This window comes from Sinocyclocheilus grahami, unplaced genomic scaffold (assembly GCF_001515645.1).
Source record: "Sinocyclocheilus grahami isolate Dianchi unplaced genomic scaffold, SAMN03320097.WGS_v1.1 scaffold419.1, whole genome shotgun sequence".
Lineage (NCBI taxonomy): Eukaryota > Metazoa > Chordata > Actinopteri > Cypriniformes > Cyprinidae > Sinocyclocheilus > Sinocyclocheilus grahami.
This window is the reverse complement of record NW_015505598.1, coordinates 357,123-377,755: the sequence shown is the minus strand read 5'-3', so window position 1 is coordinate 377,755 and position 20,633 is coordinate 357,123. Positions and strand designations below refer to the sequence as shown.

The following is a 20,633-nucleotide window of genomic DNA, read 5'->3' as shown; positions in this document are numbered from 1 at the left end:
ACACACTCACACACTCACACACTCACACACACACACACTGTGTGAAGAACACCACATCAGACAGCGTTCAGAAGCTTAGTCTGGAATGTATCAGGTCACAGATTGCAAGTTACCCTATTTAAATAAGTAATAAGTAGTGTAACTAGTTCAATTACTTTATTAAAGTAATGTAACTGATTCCATTTGATTACTTTTTTCTAAATACCTAAAGCATGTTTTCAACAGTTAATAATATTGAAGCATGTAAAGCAGGCAGGGTAACATTACAGTAGTGCTCTGATTACTGTCAGACTTTCACTTTAAGATTATAATTCTTTCATTTTGAAGCACAGCCACCACAGAATCAGACTTTAGCTCCTCTTTTTACCTTAAGATCGTTCTGAGGATAAATACAGGTTTAAAATCACAAGATATAGTTTAGTAGCTATGATACTGTTTCTGAAATCAAATCTTTTCACAGCTATGACCGAAGCACTGATATCTGACAGTGTCTTGGACAAACTGTTCATCTTAAAAATAAAGCATATAAACCCAAACAGGGAATAACACAGTGATCGCATGAGCATGTGTCTCATATTTTAGAGCAGTCAATGCGATTTATGAAAGAAATCAACTACATCTGTATATGTGTGAAAATATTCAGATGTGAATATATGTAATCATTAATATTTTCACAAGTAACTGTGATTGAATTACACGTTTCTCTCTCAGTAACTGTAACTGATTAGTTACATTAAAATGACCTAATTCTGTAACTAGTGACTCCCCAGCAACATAGAAAAACAACTAAACATCTCAAACATTGGATTCATGACATCTCTAAACGGGCGCTACATTCTTTCTGTGAAGTCTATTTAGATTCTTTTTATATGACATTTTCCCAGACAAAGATAAAATAATCGTAACTTCCAATTAAATGTATATTTTTATATATAGGCCTACATATATTAATTAATAAAACAAATGGATATTGTCATTATTGTCCTTCGAAAGCGCTGTATCGAACTTGACTTCCTTTCCTTTTAATCGGCGTCACAAAGTATCCAAACAAACCTGACCTCGCGCCAGAGAGCCCGCAAGCGCATGCGCAGTGTTCTCCAGGGATGAAGGCGCTCGCTTGGCCCGGGCTCTGGCTTGCTGTCTGCGGGAGTCCCACTATAGCGAAGGCTCGGGAAGCGCCCAGGCGCCGCGCAACTTACACCGCGGCTCCCGCCTACTCACCGACTCACAGCCGTCAGCTAATCAGACAGCAGCGCGACGCGAGGCGACGCGAGGCGAGGCGACGCGTGTAATATTCATGAGGCGAGGCAAGCCTTTGCAGTAGTAGCGCAGTTCCAGCGCCGCGTTTCTCCAGCGCGTCTGACCGCAGAGGAGAGCTTCTGTCGCGGCGCTTGAATGAGGTTGATGCTGCTCTGCTGCTCCTGGAAGGACGAACGCATGGGAGAGGAGGAAGGTTAGTGTGTCTTGTGTGTACTGCTGCTGCTGCTGCTGATGATGATGATGATGATGCGCATCTTCAGCAGGGCTCGTGAGGATGATGCTGGTGCTGTCTGCTCTCAGTGCTGTGTTGTGCTGCTATAGCGTGACCTGTGAAGAAGCACACGTGCGCTCGCTGCTGCAATATTGCGCGAAACATCCACTCATTAGTGCTCAGTGTCTCCTCAGCTGCTGACCATCCCGTTCACTTGTGTGCCCTTCAGCAGCTGTCTGATTTAAAGAGGGGAGGTCTGAGCTGAGTTTACTGGTGCATCCCGTTATCATGTTTCTGAATGTGTAGCATATCTAGTGTTTCCAGGTAAAAGCTTGCTGAAACTTCAGTCTGTCTGTTGAGAGTCTTAATGAAGGCGCATGTAATCATTTAGGCTAAATCTATTGACTTGAATGACTGGAAAGGTCATAGGAAAGTTCTGGACTATGGCACTGTGATACTATAGTACTTAAAATATACTATAGTATCATAATGACATGCTGTTCCAAAAGACTAGTTAAAAACCTATTACTACTGTGTAACATGTCCAAAGTGCCATGTTAGTATTTTTTTATATTTTGCATATTTAATGTGATGTTATTCTGGAAAATGGCACACTGCTCTTCCTGTATCCACCTGCCCTCATGTGAGGTTATGTACTCCAGTAAATGTGTGTGTGGTTTTACAGGGAACTTTTTCTCTGTGTGTGTGTGTGTGTGTGTGTGTGTGTGTGTGTGCACGGGTTTGGGTGGTTTTTGGGGACACAAATTTGTATAGTAACATGGTTATGACAGAGGCATTACGAAGTGATGGTGGTTTATGAGGACACTGCCTGTGTCCCCGTAATTCAAAAGGCTTAAAAACATACTAAATGGTGTTTTTTTGTAGGGTTGGGTTGGTGTAGGGCGATAGAAAATACCGTTTGTACAGTAGAAAAACCATTATGCCTATGGAGAGTCCCCATAAACCATAAAAAACAACACGTGTGTGTGTGTGTGTGACAGACACATGGATCTATCAGATGCCACAAGTCCGTCACAGTCCATACACACCTCCAGTTTATACATGAATCACACACATGCAGAGAGCAGATCACTAAGAGACGCATGGCACAAATGATCAAAAATCATCCAGAATCTCACACAGACCATAGAGAAAGAGAACGGATGCTCACAAATACACCAGTCTGTGTTAGACGCAACTCCACCACATAAAGACAATAGACATCTGTTGTTATTATGATTTATTTAGTTCTTGAGTGTTTATTTGACTGGGTGTTGGAAGCTCTGCTAGAGTGATCAGTGTTATTAAAAGTTGGCTGAGTTTGTCAGGGAAGCGTTTCTCAGCTGCTCATGATCATGCTGATTGTGAATGAAGTACAGCGATGCTTCTCCTGCTCCGTCTGATTCCTGATTATTCACAGCATCGTAGATCTGATCATTCAGTATTAACAGCATTATAAAGAAATGCATAAGCTGAAGACTGACACTCCTCACCTAAAATCCCCCATGAAGCATGTCTGTAATTTGTTCAGTGTTATTACAGGGCGCCTATTATGCAAAATTCACTTTTACATGTTGTTTGAACATAAATGTGTGTTGGCAGTGTGTGTACACAACCACCCTATAATGATAAAAATCCACCCGCTCCTTTTTTTAATCCCCATAAATCTTGAGTGAGCCGCACACAATCCGCCATGTTTATCTTCACACTAGAGCATTTACGTAAAAGCAGCATTCAAGTAAGAAATGTCTCATTAAAGCTACAGAAGTTATTCAGTCAAGAGCAGTGAGTGATTTTCTGTTTTTATTTGATCATTTGGCTCATATTAACAGTGTAGACAGCACTGTATTAGGCTTGCTGCAGTAGACGGTTTAGCAGTGTTAAGCCACAACACCGGTTACTTCACTCGTGGCACCGTCCCCCATCATCATTTAGATTTTTTTTTACAGTAATAAAAATCATTTAGTTCAGTTAGAGAACAGACACTACAATTAAAAACTGAGCGCGGCTGCTCAATGCAGCGTGCCGAACGACAGCCGCATCACAGATCAGATTTCTTTCACGTGAGGAGTGAGCTGACTGACAAGAAGAGTGAGGCAAGACAGACATGACGATAGCGGATGATTTAGTTTAGAAACTAAATGCAAAAGTGCCTACTCTACACTGCCCAAAAACTTGCTTTAAATATAAAAAATATAAAAATTCTTGAAATATAAAAAACGTACTTACAGTCTGTGAGTCAGAACAGCCGGCATTGTAGTCTACTCTCCCAGGATCAGGAGACAGTCCTCCATAAAGTGTGCTGCACACATCTGAATATTTGGGTTGAAGTGTTCTGGAACAGTGTTGTAAATACAACTTAACACTGATTTCTAGCCGTGTCCTCTTTTGGAAGACCAAACAAAGTAGTTTCGCTTTCACAACGAAACACACAGCGTCTTCACGACATGGCGGCGGCAGCAACAATACTACAGCGAGAATAAAAGTTACGCCTTCTTTCTTTGCGTGAACATTTGGGCGGCGTTATGCACATCTTCCCACATAGTGATGTAGACATGTGGGGGCGTGTTAGAACGAGCCATTTTAGGTAGGTGTGGCTGACTCTTAACTTTGATAAAGAATATCTCTTTGGATTTGAGACTTTAGTCTTTGCAACTTTACAGATTTTCTTTATGCACCAAGAGCTTGTAACACTCCAAAGAGAAAGAACAATTGAAATCGCATCATATGACCCCTTTAAGGTGACCAAGCGTCTGCTTCAGTTTGTTTCTGCATGCATGTTTACAGTGAGGTTGTTGTTAGCACATTGAGTTGACCTGTGTTTGTAAGAACGGAAACAAAATTGATTTTCATGTTGATGTAATTAGAATTAATAATTTATGAACTATGGATTGTTCAGTCAAATGAGGTTTCCAGTGGTTTTATATCATTGACAGTGGCAGCACTGCCACACATTCGGCTGCCGATCATCAGAAACTGACTGCACTGAGCTGCATGACGTACGTCCGGCTCAGTAGTGTCCGGTTATATGTATTAACAATGTGCCTCTGTTGCTCACATTCTGCTGATAAAGCTTTATTCAGGCTAGAATTTTTCACACTAGAATTTTTAACAGTGGCAGTGAAAGGGAAATACATAACTTAAGTAGACAAGAGATAACAACGAAATGCTGTTAAAGGGACTGTTCACTCAAACATGACAAATCCTTTACTCACCCTCCAATTCCGCCAAACCTGTTTTTCTTCTGTTGAACACAAAAGATATTTTGAAGAATGTGCGTAATAAGGTTGGGTGATGTCTACAGTCAAGTCACCTTTATTTATATAGCGCTTTTAACAATACAGATTGTGTCAAAGCAACTGAACAGCATTAATTAGGAAAATAGTGTCAATAATGCAAAATTCAGTAGTTTCACAGTGAAAGTGAAACTAAAAAGCAATCGTGCATTCAAAAGCAGTTTCAATGCGAGGTATAATAGCGGCCTGATGCCCGCAATTTAAACAGTATAATTACCCAATGATATAACTGCGAGAGAAAATATTGAAATATATATTTTCCTCTCATCTCGTATTTATTAACTTTAGGAGTTCCATAGTACACGTAATTTTCTTTTCCCGAACATGGTATTGGGATGTGGCCGGATTACGTGGGATATGGGGGGGGGGTCATGATGCTGAAGTCTATCAGCCCAACCCTAGTGTGTTACCAAACAGTTGACGGATCCCATTGACTTCCATAAGTGAAAAAGAGAAAGAAGTTGAACAAGAATATTAGGGAAAACCATATATTGTTCAGACTAATTCATCATTTAATATTTAAGCATTTTGAAATGATCAGCATTGGCTAACTACCATCAGTCTTGCCTGTGGCTAATGCACAACTTCTGTTTGCAGTAAGAAATGGAGCTGTATATTAGGATGAGCTGTGCAGTGTGCTGATGCGAGTGTGTTGTGTTTGTTGCAGCCGGCGGCAGGTTGCCGGAGTGTGCGGGCTGCAGACAGCACATCTGTGATGAGCAGTACCTACAGGCCCTGGACACGGACTGGCACACGCTGTGCTTCAGGTAAGAGCTGCACTGCGTCTGGAGGAGCGATCCGTCAGCGAGACAGGGAGTTTGCCTATCACCAAAACTGTTTGCATTGCTTCCTGAACCACTTTTCAGTAGGGCTACTGCTACATGATCTACACCACCAAGACAAGGCATTTTATTTCATCCAAGTTGTGAATTTAGAGTCCAAAGGATGAGATGAAAAAAAAATCTTTCTATTGAGTTGTCCTCGTGGGCCGTACACAGAAACTGCCATGCAGTGCAGTCTGATTGACCAACAGATGACCCTAATGAGACGCTTCGTCAAAGACTCACTGACTCCATCAGAGCAGATCATTTTACATGCTCAAAAATCATCCAAGATGGTGGACAAGTCAAGAGAAATGTTGATTATTCATGCCATTCAATAAGAAATACATTTCATTTGATACCCTGTTTATCAGTAAAATGAATGAAAATAATGAAAAATTGGTTCATTTTAATTACCCAAATATTTGTGTACTTATTAGAGTACTAATAATTGCGTAAATTATTCGTATTTATACACACATTCGAACTTCTCACCAAAACTTTACACCTAATTCTCATCACCTGCATATGCACATGAATTAGTTCTTAAGCTCGTCCTAATGTTAGTGAATGTGGAGGATTCTAAATCAGCGGCCACATGCACAAGGTCAGTCGTTTGCATTAAAGATGCCCAGACCATCTCCATATATGGGGTTTCCTTACAGCCTCTCCTCCACACGACACCATATGACGCTCGCTGTCTACAGACGCGCTCTCACCAGATCTTTGAGCAATGCAAAGAGTGCAGTCCTCAAAACCAGTTCATACACGATAAAACACCTTTTATACAGATCCAGCTTACAGAGCTCTCATTAGCCGGCTGTACAGATGCGCGCAGCTCGAGCTTTAGTCTAACACAGCTTTTCTTACTCTTTCACTGTATATGATGAACTCATTTTAAGATGAAATATACATTTTACTGTACACAACGATTATCCTGAGATGAAACATATCTTATTCTATAGTTTATATAGATTATTAAGACCGGCCAGAGTTGCGTATGTGTGCATTCAGCTGTTCCTATATTTTTCTTAAATTTAGAATGAATTTTAGAAGGAAAATATTTTAGTGAATCATGATTTCTCCATGAAAACATTCGTGTGTACGCATGCTCGGTGTGAATGAGACCCATTGTTAGCGTATTCTAGTTTTCTTGTCATTGTTTTATCTTCTTCAGTCACTATGTAGGCAGTCCGCTCACAGAGATTTGAAACAGAACTTGTAACAGTGTGTTACTTTGCTCTGCTTGTGTATTTTATTAAACCTTTCTTAAATCTCTCAGTTACTGAGGTACAGTAACTGAGAGTTAATTTCCTCAGAGCCAAACAAACGCTGATCGACTCGTGTCTTGCCCTAGCAGAGGAAGTAAGATGCTTACAGGACAGATAAGCGGCTCTCACTGTTGAACAGAGCTGCTTTTGTCTTTGTTTTCTGTGTTCACTTCCTGTTTGGGGCTTTTTTGCTGTGTAATTGTTTCTTTCCCAATAATCCATCAGGCCGCTGTTTGGTCAACATGCTTGGGTTAATGCAAGCGCTCTGAGATTGGGAAAAAACATTCAGTTGCACAATTCTTTTCAGCAACAGTGTGGAAGGCCGTTTCATCATCAGCGGCAGTGGAGGAAAACACTCACACTCACTGTGTGACTCTGAATAAGTGAGATTGTAAGGGTGTTTTGGGCAGTTGCTGACTGACCCAATTAAGAAGAATCCATCCTTGAGTTATCTTTGGTCTGTAGATGTAGCTCAGGTTCATCCTTCAGCGTGCGTCTCCTGATCTGAGGAGTCATTCATGTCTGGAGCACATGTTCAGGTCCCTGAGCAACAGCTCCACTGCAGAGACAGTGAACAGACACCAGACTCGTCTTCAAGTTCCTACACACTGCGAAACACACACAACCCACTCATATTTACACAATCCCCATCTCAAAGCCTCTTGTGAATCGCTCATTGAAATGCTGAAATCAAGTTGCTGGCTGCTTATCCAAACACTTAAAGAATGAGTTGTGTTCTTTATGCTAATATTAAAGAAGACTAATCTGTGTGGCTATAACAGGAACAGTCATGCTTGCTGCAATCTGATTCGCTGGCGTTAAGCAATATCTGCACAGGATTTCAGAAGTTAGTTGGGAAACTGTGTTTACAGGTTCATACGATGGTAACACTTAACAGCAAGTTAAAAAATATTAATGCTCAGAATTCTGTATTTCATTTTGTTATAATTATGTGTGTTAGTGGTGTTTTTTTATTGAACTGTTTGAAAATAAAAATATTACATCAAATTAGTTCATTATTAATGCTATTAAATAGTACATTAAAACATGTATCCTTCAAATATTCTTAGATTTTTTTCAAACATTGCATTAAAAAGATCAAATGAAAGTAATACAACAACAAAGAAACACATTACACAGAACAAGTGGCAGGCCTATTGCACTTAAACTACAACACTTAATGCACAGATCTATTTTACAGCATAAAAATATACCTTTTATTATGAATGGGTTTTACTCAGAAACCAAGCAAACAAGGGCTTTATAATCAATGAAGCTCATATCACTTCAGTTCAGCCACAGTTCTATCATGACAACTCTCAGAGGGATTGGCATGGTAATGTACATGACAATGTTAATGTATTTGGTCTTGGCGGAATAGATCTGCTACGCTGCTGCTGCTGCTGCGGCAGAGCAAGTACTGAGACTTGCTACTGCCAATACATCCACAACATGCTGCTGTGAGCATGTAAGAAATACTGCTGCTGCAAATATAACACATATGAATAACCCCCATAGCGTACATGAATCACCCCGTAGCAGATCTATACAGGTGGAGCTGGGGAAGGTGGAGGGTTTCTGAAGCAAGCTGCACTGCTACGGCAAACACTAGTCATATATTTGAATGTTGAGCAGCGAGCTCATTGGCTACCGATACAGGAGAGAACCAATCAGCTGCCATGTGATGATGTCATCAGGTCAGATTGAGTTAGACCTATCGGACTGCGCCATCTAGAGTTTCATACCAGAACTCTGTATTTCAAGGTATAACTTCCATTATAATCAAAAATCTGTCTATGCTGCACTATTAATCTTATATTTACATTGTGTTTATACTTTGGTTATAGCGACACTGAACAAACTCTGGTGTATTGAGTGGATTCTATCCTAAATGCGTCTGATTGGTCACTGCATTCACACGCTCAACAAACATGACTGTGATTGAATGCTGCAGAAACACTTTGTAAATAGAAACCTTTGGCGCAGGGCGCTCACACAAATGCTCATGAGAGTGTTTGAAAGCAGATGCTCATCAACCGGTAACGGGTTACGTTTTCAATATTTTAGTATTGACTTGGTACCATAGTACTTGTACTTTTAACAACACTAATGTATATGAAATAATCTCTTTTGAAATCAGTCATTTTGATTGAAAGCTGATAAAGAGTATATGAGGAGTACTGGTCAGATTGTGGTTGTCTGGATCAGAGCTCATGCAGATATTCAGAGGTCTGTGTGTGTAACGCCTCACCGCGTCATCGCTTCCCTCACAACAGCGGCTTTGCTTGTTTTCTGGTGTGTCACTGAGTCACAAAGCACTAACCAAATGCAGAAGCTGAACTTCCCTATAGCGCTGAACCGCACAGATCTGCAGACCTCGTCTTCCCTGTGTGAGAGCCGGTGATTTGTCAGTCATTGTCCTAACACACTCTAATCCAGCGGATGGAGGATCAGTTCTTGTTTTCTTCCTCAGAACAGTCCAGATCCGCTTAGGTACCGTGAATGAGCGGAGGGCCGGATCTGTTAGAGCAGATGCTGTGTTTGTGATTGCAATAGGACTCGAATCACAGCGTGACCATTAGGCTGCCTAATCATCAGCTCTGATCACGAGGGAATAATTGCATCAATGTGAGGTGATTAGCTGTGTGTCATGGCGCTCATGAGGACCAGTGTTGTGTTTTATGTAAGAGGCGATTCTTGTGGTCCGAGTGCAGCCTGTGTCAGCTGAGAGACCAGTGCAAGTGAGCCAGAGTTTCCAGATTAGATCAAATGATATTTTAGGGGAATTTACTTCCTTGGGTTTTACTCTTTCATTCGCTCTTTTGATTTAATTCTTTCAGTTATTGCAAATACCAAATGTTTGAGGCAAATATCTGAACAAACAGCAGTTAAACACAGCAGAGTACTTGACAAAGTAAAAAAAGCATCACGAATGCATTGAATATGTTTGTGTGAATTAGCCTGACTCGGTACACTTGTGTTATGATCCTTATTATTGCGCCAAGTAGGATTTGTTCCTGGATCAAAGTCCATGTTGGTCAATAACTTTGTTCATCACCAGGTTTTATTGAGAGTTGGGGTGGGCGATATGACCAAAATCTTATATAGCGATATATATCTCAATGTAGTTATTCTTGCTTTTAATAAGGTTTTTATGATATAAACATTTTTGATACCATTGAATTCTCATAATTCTTGTCACGAGTGTTAGTATCACAAAAATAAAAACTAATATAAGCATAAAACAAGAAGCAAAAAATCTCAAGCTCATGCGTGCAAGCGATACATTTTCCTGACCATGGCACACAGCGTAACTGCGATAAAGGCGATAGTCCAAAATCTCTACCGGTTACTCGTGTCTAGCGGTATATCGCCCAGCCCCAGTGAGAGTTAAGGCTGGAGGCTTGTGAAATATTTTTGTTAACATTTTTTTTGCCTGTGATTTTAGGGATTGTTGATATTAGGGTTGGGGATTTCTTTGACATGAATGTTGTTCCATAGCTAACAGATCTACTGACGTCAACTAAACACAACTCGATGCTGCTTAGTCCTGGAAAAACATTTCTGTTTGTCAGATTTTAGGGATAGACTTGAGGGCTTGAACAGCATCCCTGAGGATGTACCATTTCCCGCAGATTTGAGGTGGTTAATGGTGAGGGGTTGGTTAAGCAGTATAAGGTATAGTGATATGAACTAATAAAACTGTTTAGTTCCAGAGACACATCCGTCCTGTGGAGCAGAAAAACTCTTATGCCTTATCTGGCATCTATCTGGTATCTATCTAGTCAGCAAAAGCATTTCCACTGGGTTAGGAAATTGGCACGATGGAGAACTGTCTCCGTGCCGAGACAGAGGACATCAGGTCCGAGGGAAAGAGAGGACTGTGGATTTTTGGAGATGCAGTTTTCACATCTGTGGCCTCAGCCGTGAGCGGAGAGAGGCGGAGGTTGAGTAATGAGGTCGCTCTGTTCCCATCTGTGACATAAGTAGCTTATACCTGAGCCAAACCTTGACCAAGTGTATTTAAGTACCTGCACAGAAAATATATGCAAACATGGATTTAGGTAATTTTTTGTTTTTCGCTTTGCTGTTTCAGTTCTCACTTTAAATATCAGTTCAGTTTTTTGTTTAACTGGTCTGAGGTATAGTTCTGGTGGGGTTTTAAGACATGGAAGGGATGAAGGCTGTCACTGAAAGCAGCCTGCAGACTAAAGCAATGTGAACGGTTGAAGGCCGGTGTGGTTTATTTGCAGGGCTGTTAGTTGTCCCTTCGGTGGGGAAACACAGTTTTCCTGGGAAGACATAAATGGAGCTTTAATTTCATGGGAAAGTAGCTGTGAACCCGAACTCTCAGCAGGGGCCGAAAGCACTCCTCTTCACATGAGAAACTAGTCAGAGCTGATGAAGAAAAAGTGGGCATTCACAACACAGTTGAATACAGCGTCCATCACGCTGCTCTGGATTTACTGCAACTTAAATGATAATAAAAGCATTCGGAGTAGTTACTAGGGGGACTTTACATTATTGATGGGATATTCTGTGTTTGCAGACTGATCAAAAGTGTCTCAGGATTGGAGTTTTGTTCAATTCACTAACCCTAGCAGGAGCAATGGTAACAATGATGCTGGACTTAGCCAACACCAGTAATACAATCTCATAGCTGGCTTTATTAGAGCATCTGTGCTACACACACTGTGTCATTTTTCCCCAAAACTTACACCAGTCCAGTCCAGTTCATTATTTCTATCAATAACCTTTCAACTTAAATCAGCTCCACATGTTGTAGTTGCGAAACGCATTACAGCTAGAACACTTCCAGTGTTTTCCAATGACATAATGATGTTTCTGGCCAAATGCAGGGCAGCGGCTTTCCCCTCGGAGCCCTGCTTCCTCCTGAGCTTTCTTTCTTACTTTCAGGGAGTTTTTCTCTGTCGCAGTTGCCTTGTTTTTGTTCCCAAAAGGGTTTCAGCCCTAATCTGCTCTGTAATGCTGCTCTGTGGTAATTGGTATAGTTAAAAACAGCATGTAAATGAATTGAGTTTCCATCCGCGCTGCTGGGAAAGTGGCGTGAGAATATCAGAGACCCTGTTACTGCCGATCCATCAGTCATAGGCTTGTTTTATGGAGATGTTTCTCCTGAGAGCATCTGCTGCCAGCGGTTTGTCAGCATAAAAATAAAGCTTCAGGATTGAAACCTTAAAGCCATCATAGATGATGATGATGATGATGATGGAAGTAAGTCAGGAATGAGTCCTTAGATTGATTCAAATCAATTCATCATAAGTTCAAAGCTTGTGTTTTGGCTTTTAGGATGAATTAAAAAGAATCTGCTCACACCAGTCACTGCATGGCCACAGGAGCGGTGTGTATTTCTGTATTTGGGTCAAAGACGAGAAAGGGTTTTCAAGCATCGAAACAATGAGTGTAATACAGCTTTGAATTGTTGTTGTTGTTGTTGTTGTTTTTCAGTACATTAGAAAGTGTCCTGTTTAATTAAATAGTTTTTTTTCTAAGCAAAAAATAAATATACATTTTTACCATGATTTACAGAAAACAGCCACTAAAATGTAATTCAGTGTTACAATCTTGTGAGGCATATTTACTACAAGAATCAGTTTATGACATATTAAAAGACTAATTCGTTTTACCCCAAATACTACTTACTTGTAATTTTACATTTTTAAACTTTGCCACTATTTTGGCCGTTTTTTACTCATTTAAAATGCAATAAAATTTAGTGGACATTTAAATGTCTTTGACACATTTATGTTTGCTTGCCATGATTTTGTGCCGCCCTGTCTTTGAGTCTGAGTCTTTCTCATCACATTTGATTCAGCAAGAGTTAGTACAGTTCCCCCTCTGCATTGACGGAGGTGAGCTGAGGCTTGATTCCAGTCCTAGCAGACACTAACGGCTGATCTCAGGTCAGTGGTGGCTGGGGAAGTTTCAGTGCAGGTCAGATCAGATGAAAGCCGTGTGAGGAACTCACTGTCATTCACACACGTCTCCTTCAGCAGCCAGGCTGGATTTCACTCCGTTCAGAAAGATCAGTTTGATTCATCCACACAAAACATCTCTGATGGCGTTCCGGCATCGCAGAGGAAGGTAGGACGAGTTTGACTGAATAACCACAACAACAGATGTACATTAGTAAATATCGTTCTGTGGCTGACTGTACCATGGTAAAATAACACTGTCATATGGTAGGACCACGGTTTGTTGACATACAGTTAAAAGTTTTTGAATGCTTAACCCAGACTTAAAACTATGTGACTGTTATTGCACTGATGATTTTAGTGGAAGTATGAAGTTAGTTCCCCTCAGTAACCTAGCAGACTAACCACACATTTATTACAGCGCAATACTTTTTGAACAGTATATCTGTTGTTTTATCTTTTAAAAGTAACATACTTATTTTTATCAAGTGCTTTCTTTGTAAAATTGGTTGCACTGCATTTGCTGATGCAGTGGTGTTTTTATTTTAAAACAAACATCAGCAGTTATTTAAAAGCTGTAAAAATTTAAAATATGTAGGAATCCTATAATTAATATCATCAATAATAAAGTTACATTTTTACAATTTTATAGATAAATATTTAGATCACCAAACCAAAACAAGACTGCATTACTAAAAGCGTAGCGGACAGAAAATGTGAAGTGTACAGTGACAATAGCTGTAGTTACACTATAACATTATATGCTGTAGATATCTCTAAACCTGGCTCTAACCATTTCTCAAAAATATAAGCAGTATCAAGAAAAAGTAACAGACAGACCCACGTAAGAATTTTTATCCTAATTTTTCTCACAGGTTGGCTGTAAGGTTCTTTGAATTAGCTGAAATAATTTGGCTAACTCTGTAGTAGTGTTTTTGTAGGACTGCACCACTGATTTGTACGTCTGTAAATTTGTTCATACACACATGATTTATGTTTTAGATGCATTCAGTGCATTAATATTGTGTGTTTCAGTTTCTATGCACATGTAAGTAAATGTATGTGTGGTGGAAACACACTTTACTTAAAATACATACAAATACCCGCGAGGTCATGGCACTGTAAGAACTTTCAAAGAATGCCATCTTCATCTAATACCAGGATATATGTTCACAAAACACAGTATTATCATTCTACAAATACACTGTCCAAAACAAAACACTAAAATAAAGTAAAGTAAACACAAAACTAAAGTAAACTTAAAAACAAAACTAAACAAAACACAAAACTAAACACAAAACACTAAACTAAACTAAACACAAATCTAAACTCAAGACTTAAAGTAAACTAAACGAAACATTAAACAAAACTAAACACAAAACGTGTCAGGTTACGTATGTAACCGTGGTTCCTCGAGGGAACGAGATGCTGCGTCGGAGAACGCTTTGGGAACGCCTTCTGTGACCAAGCTCTGAATCACATGTTTAATCCGTCCAATGGAAGGGCGCGACGTCACGGGCGGGTGACGTCACCGACCAGAAAGCTTAAAAGCATGTGCGGCGGAGCCGGTGTCAGCTTCTAGGAATGAAGCAAGCGCTGGCAGGGATGCCGGGAGTATGGCACAGAGACGCAGCATCTCGTTCCCTCGAGGAAGCATGGTTACATTCGTAACCTGAGACGTTCCTCTTCAGGAACTCGAGCTGCGTCGGAGAATGCTTTGGGAACGAGAATACCCACGCCGCCAGACTTTCAAATCTCTGCCTAGTGTGGAAGCCTGCACAGCTAGGGCGAGAGTACAGAAGAGCATGGAGTGGCTCGCATATCTAGACCATAGAATCTAATTTTCTATGTCCAGAAACCAACATTTTCTGTAATTCTTTGTATTCTGGCATAACCGCCACATCTTTGTCTCGACTACAATCAGTACAAAATGCTGCGGCGAGGTTACTAAAAAAGGTAAAGAAATATGAATCAATTACCCCTGTGTTAGTTTTTTAAAATTGGCTCCCAGTCCATTTTAGAATTAAATATAAAATGTTATTGTTCGTGTTCAAACCTTTAAACAACCAGGCCCCATTGTATTTGGCAAACCTTTTAATCCCATTTAATCCTCCTAGAACATTACGATCAGAGAATCAAAAATTAATTGTAGTGCCTAGAACAAATCACCTACATAAAGGCGATCGGGCCTTCGCTGTGATAGGGCCGAGACTTTGGAATGAGTTGCCCCTGCCGATCAGGTCTGCCAAATCACTGTACATTTTTAAGAAACTGTTGAAAGCACATCTAATGTTGGTAGCATACAATGATTGATGTGGTGTTTTATATGTCGATGTGGTGTTTTATGTTGTCGATGTTTATTTCCATTCTTGTTCTTTTTATGTAAAGCACTTTGGTTCAACCTCGGTTGTGTTTTAAATGGTGCTATATATAAATAAATGAACAAGAACAATCTGACGAAGGTAATGGGCGTTGACCAACCTGCAGCGTTGCAGATGTCCTTCATAGACACACCTGCTAAAAAGGCCTTGAAGGCCGCCACACTTCGAGTAGAGTGAGCCTTGACCCCTAGTGGTGAGGGGAGATCAGAGGACTCATAAGAGATAGAGATGGCATGCAATGGCCGCCACGTAAACCTTCAGGGTGGAGTGGGTCAACCCTGCAGAGAAACGGGCCTGCAGGAGCTCCAGTACTGTACCAACTGGGCAGTTAGCTGGGTTGAGCTGGCAGTCTCTGCACCAAGAAGTGAAAAGTTTCCACTTCAAGGCATACAGTTTGCTCTGGATTGAAGGATGGTCTCAACAACCTCAGTTGAGAGACCAGAAGCTACAAGTTGTTCCCCCTCAGGGGCCACATCCATAACTTCCACAGCTCCGGGCAGGGGGGGAAATATCTTGCCCTCTGCCTGTGAGAGGAGATCTCTCCTGACGGGAATCTCCCATGGAGAGCCATAGAGGAGAGACATCATGTCCGAGAACCATACTCGGCCCGGCCAGAACGGGGCTACTAGCAGTAGACAGACCCCGTCCCGGCGCACTCTCTCCAGAACTCCCGGAAGCAGAGCGATCGGGGGAAAGGCGTACAGACGAAGGCCTGCCCACGTCTGTACCATGGCATCCAGCCCCAGTGGAGCTGGATGAGTCAGATAGATCCAGAGGGGACTGTGCGATGTCATCTGAGTCGCAAACAGGTCCACCTGAGCCTGGCCAAAAACTCCATATCTGCTTCACCACCTCGGGGTAAAGCATCCATTCCCCGGGCCTCAGCCCCTGCCTCGACAAGATGTTTGCTCCCATATTGAGATGCCCAGGAATGTGCACTGCTTTCAGCAAGAGGAGTTTCCCCTGGGACCACACAAGGATCTGGTGCGCCAGCTTTTTACAAGGGGCGTGAATGCAGAGCTCACTGGTGGTTGATGTAAGAGACCATCGCTGTGTTGTCGGTGTGGACCAACACATGGTGACCTCTTAGGTCTGGGAGAAAGTGTTTCAGAGCTCGAAACACGGCCAGCATCTCCAGACAATTGATATGCCACGTCAGATAGCGACCACTCCACAGACCGCGGGCAGGGTGGCCACTCATGACCACACCCCAACCGGTGAGGGACACGTCCGTCGCTAGCGTTATGCGGCTACAAGGAGCTCCCAGCACCGGGCCCTGAGACAAGAACCAAGGTTTCCTCCACATGTCTGAGGCACGTAGACATCTCCGCGTGACCTTGAGCATGCGAAGCAGGTTTCCCCTCGGGGAGAACCCCCTGGTCTTGAGCCACCACTGTAGGAGTCTCATGTACAACAGGCAAAGAGTTATCACGTTGGACGCAGCTGCCATCAGACCCAGCAGTCTTTGAAACTGCTTGACAGTGAGCGACCGGCCTTCTTTCACTCTCTTGACTGCAGTGAGGATTGACTCGATCCAAGCAGGGGGCAAACGTGCCTGCATCGTGGTCGAATCCCATACCACGCCCAGATAAGTGGTCCTCTGTAATGGAGAAAGCACACTTTTCTTGGCGTTTAGTCTTAACCCCAGCTCTCTCATGTGAGCGAGAATGACATCCCGATGTCGAACCGTTACCTGCTCTGATTGAGCAGATTACACGTGATTCAGAGCGTGGTCACAGAAGGCGTTCTCAAAGCGTTCTCCGATGCAGCTCGAGTTCCTGAAGAGGAACTAAAGTAAACAAAACACTAAACTAAAGTAAACTACACTAAACAAAACACAAAACTAAAGTAAACTAAACAAACAAAACAAAGCATGGTACTGTCCCATAAAGTTGTGATCTTGGTGAGTGTCAGTCAGTCAGGAAGTGTAAGGGAAGGGTCATGGGGTCACAGGAAGTGCTCTCTCTCTCTCTCACACACAGAGCAGCAGAGCCGTGTGGTTCGCTGTAGAGATGAGCAGAGACTCTCAGACATGAGTGATCTTCCAGCAGCGCAGCAGAAGGTGCAGATGATCTCCTGCAGGAGCCGGCGCTACCGCCGCGTCACTGGCACAGCGTAAGCCCTTCACAGCGTAAGCCCTTCACATGCGCCTCTGATTAGTGGACAGCTCCGTGGACAGCTCTAGTGCGTTCCTGATGGTGGTGTGAAGTTGTCTAAATAATGATCTCTCTATTATTTGTGTCACAAAACATACTGTATCAGTCGTTGTTAGTGAATCTTTCTGTTGGAGTGGTTTGTGATGAGTTAAGAAGGGTGTGCGTCACCAGTAGTTTCACTTCAGTTTTTTCCAGCAAACAGTGTTTCAGTTAGATGTGGTTGTGTGCAATTAACTCTTGTGTAGTTTTTGAAACAGTACTGCTGTTTGACTGGAGTTCTATGTCAAGCTATCTGACCACTAGGTTGATCCGCAGTGTCCTTTCTCATCCTGCTGTCTCTTTCATACTGCGCTCTCTCAGAGCAGATGGTCAGTGTTTGCTTTCTGCCATGCAGCATCAGCGGTGGGAGACATAGACAGACATGCAGCGCTCGCTTACTGTTCTGTCAACATCTGGACGACTTTAGAGTTTTGCATTGTAGGAATGTGCTGACATTCTGCCATAAGCTGATGAGCTTATGAGGAGACTTTCATATTATGAGCAGTAACTCATGAATACTAATGAAATTTACTAAATACTAACATTGTTTTAAATGCTACAAGTGAATTTAGGCATCATCATATTGTAATATGCAAGGATAGATACATATTCATTTTGAAATCTGCTTTAAAAATGTATATTAAGTGCAGAGGCTGGTGTGACAGCACAAGTCATGTGCGTGTGTGCGCGTGTGCGTGTGTGTGTGTGTGAGAGAGTGTGTGAGAGTGTGTGTGAGAGAGAGTGTGTGTGTGTGTGTGTGTGTGTGACATGTGTGTATGTGTATGAGTGTGTGTGTGACAGAGAGCAAGCGTCTCAGTGTTTCTCAATGTGTCTGTGTGTGTTCAGATGTGTGAGGGCTGCAGTTTGTAATGCACTGAGTGCTTGTTGCAATCTTAGCAGTGCTCAACCATTTTAAACAATGCAAATAATTGTTTTTTGACACTGTTATTCAGATGATTAATTTCCCATGCTAACGTGAGGTCATTTCAGGTGCTTGTCTGTGATTTTATTCATATTAATTGGAGTGTGGCAGATGAATGCCATTACTCAAAACGATGAAGCGCGGTGGTGCAAACATCACACTAAACCTGTGGACTGAGCTGAACACGCTGTCCAGCAGATCCACTGTGATATCATCAATCTGGGATAAACTGGCAAATGAAGATGTGCTCAGATGATTCCTTTTTTTGTATCTATTTGTTTGATACAGTACACGTTTACATTTATTTTCATGTTTTAAATCTCAAAAATCAGCAATATTAACAGGGGTGTGTAGACTTTTTTTCTGTGCTCACTGTAGTTGTTATAGTTAGTCTTGATTAAAGAAATTTGTTCAATCATTCCACATTAATAAGTAGCATTCGTAGTGTAACTGGTAACAAGTCCTGATTTGTCCTGACAAAACAACAGTTTACACTTCAGTATAAAATCCACTGCTCATGTCCTCAGTCTCAGTGTTGCCAACTCATTTTCAGAGAAAGTTGCTAAAGGAAGGACGATTTGTTGCTAAAAGTTGCTAAATTACGTTGTGATGTCATTGCGTAATCACGACGCAAAATAGTGTCACTACATCAGATATCAACAAAAATATATTTTATATATGATAATTTAGATTTGTTTATAAAATAATATGCATAATATAATATTAAAATATAAATAACTGTATTTTTAAATATATTGAATTATTGAACACTTACACATTTTTGAATGATTACAATTTAAGTTTTTTAATAGCTAGTAAACTAATAATACACATTCTCAACAATTATGCTTTAAGCAGTGTATTAGTAGTTCGTTGGTATGCTACACTCTAAGAAAAGTGTGTAAAAATAGGGCACAATCTACTGTTAATATGAAAGAATTTTCCGTATTGTTTTTTTACCAATAGCAGCTAACTCAGTTCACGTGATGTGTGTAGTGCTAGGCATCTGTGGGTTTCTCTTTTTGTGTAATTTAGATGGAAAATGTGTGCCTTTTTATTGCCTGAGTCACTTATCAAAAGTTGCTAAAAGTTAAATACATTTTAAAAATGGCTAAATTTGTTGCTAGGTGCTTTTGGAAGAAAAAGTTGTCTGAAAAGTTGCTAAGTTGTCAACACTGCGTGTCCTACAGAGCTGGCGGCTGTCAAGCGTCTGATGTTTGCTGTGGTGACGTGATGACAGCGCTTGCATGTCTTGATGCTCTGCTTGAGATGACTGGTTTGTGTAATTGTTTAATTGTTACGTCTGCACTGAAAGCCAGTGATCATCAAGACGTCTGTCTGAACTGTATTACATCAGTCTGCACTGTAACCAAGAGGAGAGATGTGACAGAGCTGGAGCGCTCCTGATGGCAGTGCAGTGTAGTCTCATCAGCGCACAGAAGATGCAGTGTAGATCTGCAGAAACAGACGCTGGATCTCTATATAAAGGCCTCCGTTAAGCCGGTAAGCTCGTGTCAGGCTGGATCTGATGTGTCCTATCCGAGTCTGTTTGTCTCACGCTGATAAACTCTGCATCGGAGTTTATTATGCTGGTTGGGATGAGTCTGTTACCCTCCTCAGTTAAACGCTCCTGCTTTTCCTGTCTGGTGAGGATTGTTTGTCTTCTCTGGGATCAGACCCAGATCTTGGCTGAACTTGTGAGGGCACGTCATTCTTCCTCCAGACTGACAGAATGAGAACCGGAGCAGTGCATTCTGGGAATGGCTTAGTAAGCACAAAGAAAGTGCTGGCATGCAAAACCATTCCCACAAGACACCCCCGAAGTGCAAAACACGTCTAATGCTGTTAAAGAGACACCGAAACCAGCACACAACATGAGAAAACAGCAGCCAAATCACCAAACATGCTCTGTTCTTCTAGTGAAGCTTTGTGATGCATGCTTCAACATTCACTTGCTCAGAAGACTCTGAACATCTGATTTATACCCATCAAGTTACAAAAAAATAAATAAAAAATATGAAGCACTTTTCTCTTTCACTAGATTGCATTAGCACATGGTTTTGCTTCCATTTCAAGCAAGAACACATAGTGATCTGCACTGCTTCCCTGATACAGAATGGCTAATACTGTGATACTGGATTTGAGCCACAGCCAGCCTTATGTGTGCTCCTCTGCTGCTGCAGATGCTCCGCCCACACCAAGACATCACAGGTCACGCTCATGATGTCATCAGTGCGCCCCTCTGCTGCTGCAGATGCTCCGCCCACACCATGACATCACAGGTCACGCTCATGATGTCATCAGTGTGCTCCTCTGCTGCTGCAGATGCTCCGCCCACAC

The 20,633-nt window shown here is 41.7% G+C and overlaps 1 protein-coding gene across 2 annotated transcripts in view; it reads left to right on the top strand.

The window, feature by feature from the left end:
• The first annotated feature begins 979 nt into the window (after positions 1 to 979).
• limk1a (LIM domain kinase 1a) overlaps positions 980 to 20,633 on the top strand; it is a 60,710-nt gene continuing 41,056 nt past the window's right edge. The window contains exons 1-2 of one of the 2 annotated variants that reach the window (XM_016232816.1): positions 980 to 1,453; positions 5,435 to 5,534. In XM_016232816.1, the coding sequence (XP_016088302.1) occupies positions 1,396 to 1,453; positions 5,435 to 5,534 (158 nt within the window). In that variant the 5' untranslated portion in view covers positions 980 to 1,395. Of the gene's footprint in view, positions 1,454 to 5,434; positions 5,535 to 12,731; positions 12,965 to 20,633 lie in introns of those variants that run through there. The other variant, XM_016232817.1, reaches the window with a different exon arrangement.